The sequence below is a fragment of the Oncorhynchus mykiss genome, chromosome 18, assembly GCF_013265735.2.
Source record: "Oncorhynchus mykiss isolate Arlee chromosome 18, USDA_OmykA_1.1, whole genome shotgun sequence".
NCBI lineage: Eukaryota > Metazoa > Chordata > Actinopteri > Salmoniformes > Salmonidae > Oncorhynchus > Oncorhynchus mykiss.
In genome coordinates, this window is record NC_048582.1 from 68,358,193 (window position 1) to 68,370,364 (window position 12,172).

The 12,172-nt window shown below is 43.7% G+C and overlaps 1 protein-coding gene and 1 long non-coding RNA gene across 2 annotated transcripts in view; both read left to right on the forward strand.

Annotated features, from left to right (window-relative positions):
* The window catches only part of LOC110496745, a 6,720-nt gene extending 3,765 nt beyond the window's left edge, over window positions 1-2,955 (forward strand). Inside the window, exon 4 of the long non-coding RNA XR_002469603.2 lies at window positions 1,509-2,955. This is a non-coding gene — a long non-coding RNA (uncharacterized LOC110496745). The remainder of the gene's footprint in view (window positions 1-1,508) is intronic.
* Window positions 2,956-5,306: 2,351 nt separating this feature from the next.
* Window positions 5,307-7,875, forward strand: LOC110496746 (gap junction beta-3 protein-like). The gene is made up of 2 exons (XM_021572779.2): window positions 5,307-5,436; window positions 6,322-7,875. The coding sequence occupies exon 2, from the start codon at window positions 6,415-6,417 to the stop codon at window positions 7,201-7,203; it is 789 nt and encodes a 262-aa protein (XP_021428454.1). The 5' UTR covers window positions 5,307-5,436; window positions 6,322-6,414; the 3' UTR covers window positions 7,204-7,875.
* The last annotated feature ends 4,297 nt before the right edge of the window (window positions 7,876-12,172 follow it).

The window sequence follows — 12,172 nt, forward strand, 5'->3', positions numbered from 1 at the left end:
TGTGTGTATATGTATTCACCCCCTTTGCTTTGAAGCCCGCAAATAAGATCTGGTGCAACCAATTACCTTCAGGAGTCACATAATTAGTTAGATTGAACACATGCAGACTTGACGTGGCACATGATCTCAGTATATATACAGCTGTTCTGAAAGGCCCCAGAGTCTGCAACACCACTAAGCAAGGGGCACCACCAAGCAAACGGCACCATGAAGACCAAGGAGTTCTCCAAACAGGTCAGGGACAAAGTTGTGGTGAAGTACAGATCAGGGTTGGGTTATAAAAAAAAATGTCTGAAACTTTGAAAATCCCATGGAACGGAGCACCATTAAATCCATTATTAAAAAAATGGAAAGAATATGGCACCACAACAAACCTGCCAAGAGAGGGCCGCCCACCAAAACTCACGGATCAGGCAAGGAGGGAATTAATCAGAGAGGCCACAAAGACACCAAAGATAATCATGAAGAAGCTGCAAAGCTCCACAACGGAGATTGGAGTATCTGTCCATAGGACCACTTTAAGCCGTACACTCCACAGAGCTTTACGGAAGAGTGGCCAGAAAAAAGCCATTGCTTAAAGAAAAAAATAGGCAAACACGTTTGGTGTTCACCAAAAGGCATGTGGGAGACTCCCCAAACATATGGAAGAAGGTACTCTGGTCAGATTAGACTAAAATGTTGCCTTTTGACCATCAAGGAAAACACTATGTCTGGCGCAAACCCAACACCTCTCATCACCCTGAGAACACCATCCCCACAGTGAAGCATGGTGGTGGCAGCATCATGCTGTGGGGATATTTTTCATCGGCAAGGAGTGGGAAGCTGGTCAGAATTTAAGGAATGATGGATGGCGATAAATACAGGGAAATTCTTGAGGGAGACCTATTTCAGTCTTCCAGAGATTTGAGACTGGGACAGAGGTTCATCTTCGAGCAGGGCAATGACCCTAAGCATACTGCTAAAGCAACACTCAAGTGGTTTAAGGGGAAACATATAAATGTCTTGGAATGGCCTAGTCAAAGCCCAAACCTCAATCCAATTGAGAATCTGTGGTATGACTTAGATTGCTGTACACCAGCGGAACCCATCCTACTTGAAGGAGTTGGAGCGGATTTGCCTTGAAGGATGAGCAAAAATCCCAGTGGCTAGATGTGCCAACCTTATAGAGACATACCCCAAGAGACTTGCAGCTGTAATTGCTGCAAAAGGTGGATCTACAAACTATTGGCTTTGAGGGGGTGAATAGTTATGTACGCTCACATTTTCAGTTTTTTTGTCTTGTTTCTTGTTTTGTTTTTTACAATAATACATATTTTGCATCTTCAACGTGGTAGGCATGTTGTGTAAATCAAACGATACAAACCCCCCACAAAATCAATTTTAATTCCAGGTTGTAAGGCAACAAACTAGGAAAAATGCCAAGGGGGGTGAATACTTTCGCAAGCTACTGTATTGATTCATTTCACGTTCTAGAGAAAAATTATTCTATGGATCTTTTTGTTCCCCAGGCCAACAAAGAAGCGAGTGTTCACAGTCTTCATGCTGGTGATTAGCTTTGTGTGAATCCTCCTGGGGAAGAGGTGCAGGGGAGTGTATCGGTGGTGGAGGGCCCCGTGCTGTCAGGGAGAGGTCCCTCCCCGTTCACAATGCCAGCTACCATATCCCTGATAGGGAAAGGTGTGTGGTCTGAAAGTGGTCTGAACTGGAGAAGATGAAGATGGTTGGTGGGGATGGTGGAGTGACTAAGACAGAGAGCCCTGCACTGGGGTTACAGTGTGGTTATCTCCTAAGACTGTTATCTTTATTTCTGGTTTTGCAGGTTTTTGTTCAAGCCCAGGACTAATACATGATCAGATGCATCTAATCAAGGCGTTGATGATTAGTTGATCAGTTGTGTGTTAGTACTGGTCTGGAACAAAAGATAATAGAAAGCCTACGGAAAGTTTGTCACTACATACCATTCTGTCATATCCGTGAGACCATTCTGTCATATCTGTGAAACCATTCTGTCATATCTGTGAAACCATTCTGTCATATCTGTGAAACCATTCTGTCATATCCGTGATACCATTCTGTCATATCTATGAAACCATTCTGTCATATCTGTGAAACCATTCTGTCATATCCGTGAGACCATTCTGGCATATCTGTGAAACCATTCTGTCATATCTGTGAAACCATTCTGTCATATCTGTGAAACCATTCTGTCATATCCGTGAGACCATTCTGTCATATCTATGAAACCATTCTGTCATATCTGTGAAACTATTCTGTCATATCCGTGAGACCATTCTGTCATATCTGTGAAACCATTCTGTCATATCTGTGAAACCATTCTGTCATATCTGTGAAACCATTCTGTCATATCTGTGAGACCATTCTGTATTGTCCTTGACACCATTCTGTCATATCTGTGACATCATTCTGTCACGTCCTTGACACCATTCTGTCATATCTGTGACATCATTCTGTCACATCCTTGACACCATTCTGTCATGTCTGTGACACCATTCTGTAATGTCCTTGACACCATTCTGCCATGTCTGTGACATCATTCTGCCACGTCCTTGACACCATTCTGTCTTGTCCTTGACACCATTCTGTCTTGTCCTTGACACCATTCTGCCATGTCTGTGACACCATTTTGCCATGTCTGTGACACCATTCTGCCATGTCTGTGACACCATTCTGCCATATCTGTGTCAAAGGCACATGCACTGTTTAGACTATAAAAAATACATTTCAAGGAGTCTGATACTCCAAAATGTTGTTTGCAAAGTCACTTTTGATATGTTTAGTCATTCATTATTAGAGAATGACATCTTATCTGTTATTTGGACTGGGGACAGGTGGACTGGGGACAGGTGGACTGGGAACAGGTGGACTGGGACAACTGTCTCTAACTCTGAATGATCAGCTATGAAAAGCCAACTGACATGTACTCCTGAGGTGCTGACCTTTTGCTGACTTGTTGCACCCTCTACAACCACTGTGATTATTATTATCTGACCCTGCTGGTCATCTATGAACGTTTGAACATCTTGGCCATGTTCTGTTATAATCTCCACCCGGCACAGCCAGAAGAGGACTGGCCACCCCTCAGAGCCTGGTTCCTCTCTAGGTTTCTTCCTAGGTTCTGGCCTTTCTAGGGAGTTTTTCCTAGCCACTGTGCTTCTACACCTGCATTGCTTGCTGTTTGGGGCTTTTAGGCTGGGTTTCTGTACATCACTTTGTGACATCGGCTGATGTAAAAGGGCTTTATAAATGAATTTAATTGATTGATTTGTAGTCTTCAGTTATTGATATGCTCTTTGATACCATGTGTAATATAATTTCAAGCGTAAAGATTGTTCTAATGTGAAATAAAACATTTTAATATGACCTATGAACTATTTTTGTTGTCTTCTGTAAATATATATTTTTTAAATTCTTTCATTTTTAGCAAAAATATCATAATGATTTTCAACTTATGTAATTTGGACATGGATATATTGGGCACAATTAAATAAAAAAAAGTACATCAGATTGGATCCAAAGCCTCTTATTCATTACAGCAACCATTTATAGGCCATTTTACAGTACATACTGTCTGCTACCACCACAGCAGGTGAAACAGCGCTCCGTTAGGTGTTGAACTGAGTAGCACACTTTCAACCCTTTACACGATGTCATTCATTGGATCACATATTTTATGAAACAATCTCACAGACAATGATCATACGTTGACGTATAAACTTTGAATTAAGTTTGTTGAAGAGCCCCTCTAAAAAACGGCACATGGATCTTAATGTAACATGTTTCCCTCCCTTGTGCAGGTGGCATGCAGCTCGCAAACACCTGCAATGAAAGAGAACCACAAAATGACACACCTTGATAACGAAATGAATTAAATAATAGTTTAATGTACAGGTTGGCAGCATTAGAATGGAAGTGGTCAGTAAGCGGGGGGTGATAGACTGTACTATCTAGATTGAATGACCACTCCTAAGTGATCTGGCCAGTGCACGAAGTCTGCCCAGTCCGTGAAGTCTGCCCAGTCCGTGAAGTCTGCCCAGTCCGTGAAGTCTGCCCAGTCCGTGAAGTCTGCCCAGTCCATGAAGTCTGCCCAGTCCGTGAAGTCTGCCCAGTCCGTGCAGTCTGCCCAGTCCATGAAGTTTGCCCAGTCCATGAAGTCTGCCCAGTCCGTGAAGTCTGCCCAGTCTGTGAAGTCTGCCAAGTCCGTGAAGTCTGCCCAGTCCGTGCAGTCTGCCCAGTCCATGAAGTTTGCCCAGTCCGTGAAGTCTGCCCAGTCCGTGAAGTCTGCCCAGTCCGTGCAGTCTGCCCAGTCCATGAAGTTTGCCCAGTCCATGAAGTCTGCCCAGTGCACAAAGTCTGCCCAGTCCACGAAGTCTGCCCAGTCCATGAAGTCTGCCCAGTCCGTGAAGTCTGCCCAGTCCGTGAAGTCTGCCCAGTCCGTGCAGTCTGCCCAGTCCATGAAGTTTGCCCAGTCCATGAAGTCTGCCAAGTCCCTGAAGTCTGCCCAGTCCATGAAGTCTGCCCAGTCCGTGAAGTCTGCCCAGTCCGTGAAGTCTGCCCAGTCCATGAAGTCTGCCAAGTCCATGAAGTCTGCCAAGTCCATGAAGTCTGCCAAGTCCATGAAGTCTGCCAAGTCCATGAAGTCTGCCAAGTCCATGAAGTCTGCCCAGTTCATGAAGTCTGCCCAGTCCATGACACCTTCCCTAGCTGAATGAACTGTCTAGTCAGTCTAGATAAGAGCCTGCTGAATGAACTGTCTAGTCAGTTTACATAAGAGACGTCTTTGTCTGCTGAATGAGTCAAATGTAAATGTACAAGTGTACATTGCTGAATGGGCATGAACGCCGCTTTGGGAAGCTGACTGTACCTACAAGGCAGATTTGTTTGAGTATCAATAAAAAAAACGATATAATAGAATAATATGAATCATCATAAGGGTCACCCTATCAGTTCTCTGCGGGACTGGAGTGCCCTGTGTCTACATCCTGGTACCTCCGTACCATGGCTCCAGCTGTCCTGGCATTTAAAGGATCAGCTTTCCTGTTTGGAATCACGTTTATCTCGAAATCTGTGTCAGGGCCGGATACAGGAGGGCGTCTAGGCAGATGTAGGGTGATACCAAAACCATACTCACCTGCGTGTGTGGGGGACACTTAGTCACCATGACAACTCCGATGTTGACAGTGCATTTGATTTGAATAGGGTATTGCATCACTAACTGGCTAGTGACAAAGAGCCGAACTGATTCCAATAGCTTGCAGACCACACCTCTAGATTGTGGTTTAAACCACAACGTCCAGGCATAGACTGGCCCTTGTTAAACCCCTGGTGTTCTATAGTCAAATCAGACTGAAGTTGGAACAGGGAGAGACGGCCGAGGCTAAGATGGACGGAACATCAGCTCAGTGATCTGAAATAACTGTGAGTAGGGCTATTAAATCAATAAGTAATATTGATACGAGTCACTTTTTTTTGTGTTTGAAGGATTTTAACGTGACTTTCAAATTCCTCTAAAGGATGTGTGTTCAGCAACAAACAAATGGTCATTGACTTGTTTTTTTTCGAATATCATTCCATGTTGTTTCCACGTCATTTCAAACCACAACAATCAATGTGATGACGTTATGTCAACGATGAAAACTGACATTTTCTGGGGTTGATTTTACATTGACAACTCAACCATTGACAACTCCAATGACATACTGACATTTTTTGGGGGTTGATTTTACATTGACAACTCAACCAAATGTAAATCAAAACTAGGTGTTGAACTGACGTCTATGCCCAAGATGTTCTATGAAATCCTGGTAACAACAAAGTGTGATTTTGTGATTTTTTTTTAGACTCTTGATGGAAGGCAAAGAGTGTTTTGATAAAGCAGTCGTTTCTTTAAAAAAAACAAAAAACAAACAAACCTTCCTTTATGAAAAAAACAGCTTCAGAAGATGGAGAGAGAGAGAGTCACAGGGGAATTTGGATGAAAAGCTTGATCAGAGTCTAAATAAAAGGCAGATCTTTTAAAAGAAAAAGAAGAAAGAAATGTATTTCTATGTGACATTGAAGAGTTATAAATAAATATTATATGTTGTTCAGCCTTTTCACGCTGTTTAAAACTTAATTGAGAAAGCATTTCTACCTGTCAATATGTAGCCATCCAGTAGGGCAGGTAACGGTGATGCCAGTGTTATAGGTCAGGAACTTCATTTTAGGTAGTTCCCTTTCCCTGAAATGGCGCATGGACTGGCTCAATCCATACCATGGTCGTTCACACACTTATTAATTCATCGCCTTCTCTTCGTCCCCCAGCTTTCCATTAAAAGTCCAAAGACAGAAGCTCATCCACGCATCTGTTGGTGAAAGTTCAAAGGTGAAAGAAGGGCATCCCACTCCAATCTCACCATGGACTGGAAGACGTTAGAGGCCCTGCTTAGCGGGGTCAATAAGTATTCCACTGTATTTGGACGCATCTGGCTCTCCGTGGTCTTCGTGTTTCGAGTCATGGTCTTCGTCGTGGCCGCAGAACGCGTCTGGATTGACGATCAGAAAGACTTTGACTGCAACACCCGCCAACCCGGCTGCGCCAACGCCTGTTACGACCACTTCTTCCCTGTCTCTCACACCCGGCTCTGGGCACTTCAGCTCATCTTCATCACCTGTCCCTCTTTCATGGTCGTGTTGCACGTGGCGTACCGCGAGGAACGTGAGCGCAAGTACCGCATCACGCACGGCGAGAACGCCCGTCTCTACGACAACACAGGACAGAAGCACGGAGGACTCTGGTGGACATATCTCCTCAGCCTCTTCTTCAAGACGGCCATCGAGGTGGCGTTCCTCTACCTCCTGCATCTCATCTACAACAACTTTGACCTGCCGCGACGCGTCATGTGTGACCTCTGGCCTTGTCCTAACCAGGTGGATTGCTACAACAGCCGGCCCACAGAGAAGAGGGTGTTTACCTACTTCATGGTAGGGGCGTCGGCTGTGTGTATAGTGCTCAACGTGTGTGAGATCTTTTACCTGATAGCCATCCGGGTGCTGAGGATCAGTCATCGGGGAAGCCTCCATGCCTCACCCAAGAAGAGGTGCTCTGAGCCGGACTGGAATGGGTGTCAGACACCGGAGGCAGACTACCAGAAGGGCAACGACGCTGACTTCACCATGGAGAAGAAGAGTAGATCTATCTTTTAAGTCAGACATCAAACTTTTTACAATCAGAGCTTTATTTGACGGAAATCTTTATTGACTAAATGTTGTGAACTGAATTCGACTGTATGATCAATGTATTTTTTTTTGCCAAATTCATTGTAATTAAATGTAACTGTTTCATCAGAATATTTTTTATTACGGCCAGTGGGTCTGTACACTCCTCTGGCAGGGTGTAAGAAGACAACAGAAACAAGTTGCTCTGTCAGATCTGCCTTTTAAACCAAAGAGAAACCGTCCCCTGAGCCCCAGTTTTTAAGAACATTTAATCCAGATCAAAATTGTCCTGTGTTGTGTTAAATTCTGCTCCCACTGAAGATGTGGTCCCTCATTGTTTTTGGATGAAAACTAATGCTGAGCGATAAGTGCTTTTTAAGGTTGGTTCAGTTTATTATGAAATCATGCTTTTCAATGTAAATTCCAAAGCAAAAAAATTGAGATCATTCAAAACATTGAAAATATTCCCTTGTCTCTCTGTCAGGTCCACATTGGGTAGAAATTAATAGGAAATTACTACAAAATAACATAATATTTCAAATGGGTTTTTATTTGTTTGTTTGTATATTTATTTATTTATTATTTTTAATTCCATAAAGTCATCATCTCATCTCTGCTCAAGCAGAAGCAGTCTGCCAGCCAAACCTAACGTTATATACACTACATGGTCAAAAGTATGTGGACACCTGCTCATCGAACATCTCATTCCAAAATCATGGACATTAATATATAGTTGGTCCCCCCCTTTGCTGCTATAACAGCCTCCACTCTTCTGGGAAGGTTTTCCACTAGATGTTGGAACATTGCTGCTATAACAGCCTCCACTCTTCTGGGAAGGTTTTCCACTAGATGTTGGAACATTGCTGCTATAACAGCCTCCACTCTTCTGGGAAGGCTTTCCACTAGATGTTGGAACATTGCTGCTATAACAGCCTCCACTCTTCTGGGAAGGCTTTCCACTAGATGTTAGAACATTGCTGCTATAACAGCCTCCACTCTTCTGGGAAGGTTTTCCACTAGATGTAGGAACATTGCTGCTATAACAGCCTCCACTCTTCTGGGAAGGTTTTCCACTAGATGTAGGAACATTGCTGCTATAACAGCCTCCACTCTTCTGGGAAGGCTTTCCACTAGATGTTAGAACATTGCTGCGGGAACTTGCTTCCATTCAGCCACAAGAGTATCATCCCAAAGGTGTTCGATGGGGTTGAGGTCCCGGCGTAGGCCAGTCAAGTTCTTCCACACCGATCTCAACCAACCATTTCTTTATGGATCTCGCTTTGTGCACGGGGGCATTGTCATGCTGAAACAAGAAACGGCCTTCCTCAAACTGTTACCACAAAGTTGAAAGAGTAGAATCCTCTAGAATGTGATTGTATTCTGTAGCATTAAGATTTCCCTTCACTGGAACTGAGGGGACCGAACCATGAAAAACAGCTCCAGTACATTATTATTATTCCTCCTCCACCAAACTTTACAGTTGGCACTATGCAATGGGGCAGGTAGGGTTTCTCCTGGCATCGACCAAACCCATATTCGTCCGTCGGACTGCTGATTGTGAAGCGTGATTCATCCCTCCAGAGAATGCACTGGACCAGAGTCCAATGTGTTTCCACTGCATTTGGATGTTTAATGGCGACGAGCTTCACACCACTCCAGCGGATGCCTGGCATTGCGCACGGTGATCTTAGGCTTGTGTGTGGCTGCTCGGCCATGTAAACCCATTTAATGAAGCTCACGAAGAACAGTTATTGTGCTAATGTTGCTTCCAGAGACAGTTTGGAACTCGGTAGTGAGTGTTGCAACCGAGGACAGACAACTTTTACACGCTTCAGCACTCTGCGGTCCCTTTCTGTGAGCTTGTGTGGTCTACCAGTTTGCGGCTAAGCCGTTGTTGCTCCTGGACATTTCCACTTCACAATAACAGCGCTCACAGTTGACTGGGGGAGCTCTAGCAGGGCAGATATTTGACAAAGTGAGTTGTTGGAAAGGTGGCATCCCAATGACGGTGCCACGTTGAAAGTCACTAAGCTCTTCAGTAAGGGCCATTCTACTGACAATGTTTGTCTATGGAGATTGCATGGCTTTGTGCTTGATTTTATACACCTGTCAGCAATGGGTGTGTCTGAAATAGCTGAATCCACTAATTTGATGGGCGTATCCACATACTTTTGGCTATGTGGTTTATACGCTCCCCATACTGTACGGTCTTAGTCATCCTATATGTCTAGCCTATGCTGCAGAACTGTCTGACCAAATAATTTTACTGCTGTAGTCCTTCAAAGTAGATATATAAACAAAAATAAATAAATCAAGTAATTGAACCTGACTAGGTCAATTAGTTGTTTAATAACCAGTTGGGGGGGGGGGGGGCACTGACATGTTGGTTAATCACTACGAGAAATCTAACATACATTTGAGTAAAATATTTCTCTAGAATGAGGTGGAATCAGGCTTGTGAGCCAACACAGGATCGTCTTGATTAAATGTTGGGACCTGTAGTTTTGAAACATATTTTTTTACCCTCTTTATATTATCAATAGACAATTTGCCTTTGGTTTAACCTTTTAGAGTTTCAGGTCATCATATTTTATTGAGTTAGTTGTTTAGTTCCAGTATGCTGAAATAGGCCAAAAGGCAGATATTTACAGTTTGCAACAATTGTTTACACACACACACACACACACACACACACACACACACGTTTGCTGAATCTTTGGGCCATTTTCCCAAAACGCTAAACACACTCTACAAACTCATAGCAAAAGCAAACACGGCATTCAAAACTGTTTTAGCTCTTTCCAAAATGTTTTCTTTGCATCAAAATGACACATGTCATATGAATGGATCTGTCTACCAAACACCACACTGATCAACACAAAACACTATGAATATCCCAGCAGTAGGTTTATGATGTTATCAATACAAAACACTACTATGAATATCCCAGCAGTAGGTTTATGATGTGATCAATACAAAACACTACTATGAATATCCCAGCAGTAGGTTTATGATGTGCTCAACACAAACACTACTATGAATATCCCAGCAGTAGGTTTATGATGTGCTCAACACAAACACTACTATGAATATCCCAGCAGTAGGTTTATGATGTGCTCAACACAAACACTACTATGAATATCCCAGCAGTAGGTTTATGATGTGATCAACACAAACACTACTATGATTATCCCAGCAGTAGGTTTATGCCTTTTGCATTGTCAGTGTGACACTGTAGCCGGTTGTAAAATATTGTTACAGTAATGTATACCGACTCAAATATACATAAATAAACACACAAATGCAATACAGTAACAAAAACATTGTCATTTATTTCCAAAATGCAGTATTTTTGAACACTTGTGTTTTGTATGTAACACTTTCCAAACCCAAACAGGAGAAAACCAGGAAAAACATTCAGTAAGATAACGAGTTTTCTGTACAAAAATAAAAACATGAAAGTAGCTCATTCCTTCAAAACTATAAACACAAAAAGACAAAAATATGTGCAAACTGTAAGAAAGACATTAGGCTGCATCCTGCTTTCTATTTTGGTCTGGCTAAACAGCACCTCATCTACATCACAAGCGATGTTCTCCCTGGCTAAACAGCACCTCATCTACATCACAAGCCATGTTCTCCCTGGCTAAACAGCACCTCATCTACATCACAAGCCATGTTCTCCCTGGCTAAACAGCACCTCATCTACATCACAAGCCATGTCCTCCCTGGCTAAACAGCACCTCATCTACATCACAAGCCATGTTCTCGCTGGATAAACAGCACCTCATCTACATCACAAGCCATGTTCTCCCTGGCTAAACAGCACCTCATCTACATCACAAGCCATGTTCTCCCTGGCTAAACAGCACCTCATCTACATCACAAGCCATGTTCTCCCTGGCTAAACAGCACCTCATCTACATCACAGGCCATGTTCTCCCTGGCTAAACAGCACCTCATCTACATCACAAGCGATGTTCTCCCTGGCTAAACAGCACCTCATCTACATCACAAGCCATGTTCTCCCTGGCTAAACAGCACCTCATCTACATCACAAGCCATGTTCTCCCTGGCTAAACAGCACCTCATCTACATCACAGGCCATGTTCTCCCTGGCTAAATAGCTCCTCATCTACATCACAAGCGATGTTCTCCCTGGCTAAACAGCACCTCATCTACATCACAAGCTATGTTCTCCCTGGCTAAACAGCACCTCATCTACATCACAAGCGATGTTCTCCCTGGCTAAACAGCACCTCATCTACATCACAAGCCATGTTCTCCCTGGCTAAACAGCACCTCATCTACATCACAAGCCATGTTCTCCCTGGCTAAACAGCACCTCATCTACATCACAAGCCATGTTCTCCCTGGCTAAACAGCACCTCGTCTACATCACAAGCCATGTTCTCCCTGGCTAAACAGCACCTCATCTACATCACAAGCCATGTTCTCCCTGGCTAAACAGCACCTCATCTACATCACAAGCCATGTTCTCCCTGGCTAAACAGCACCCCATCTACATCACAAGCCATGTTCTCCCTGGCTAAACAGCACCCCATCTACATCACAAGCGATGTTCTCCCTGGCTAAACAGCACCTCATCTACATCACAAGCCATTTTCTCCCTGGCTAAACAGCACCTTGTCTACATCACAAGTGATGTTCTCCCTGGCTAAACAGCACCTCATCTACATCACAAGCCATGTTCTCCCTGGCTAAACAGCACCTCATCTACATCACAGGCCATGTTCTCCCTGGCTAAACAGCACCTAATCTACATCACAAGTGATGTTCTTCTGGAGTGACGGATCCAGCCGCTGAAAGCCCCCAACATCAACTTCACCACATCCATCCTCCATTGCCTGGAGGAGAGGCATGCGTGTGAGGGGATTGGCGGTCATACACCTTCCGTCGCCATGCCGAAAAAAACTCTTCAAATGTGTTTAGGAAT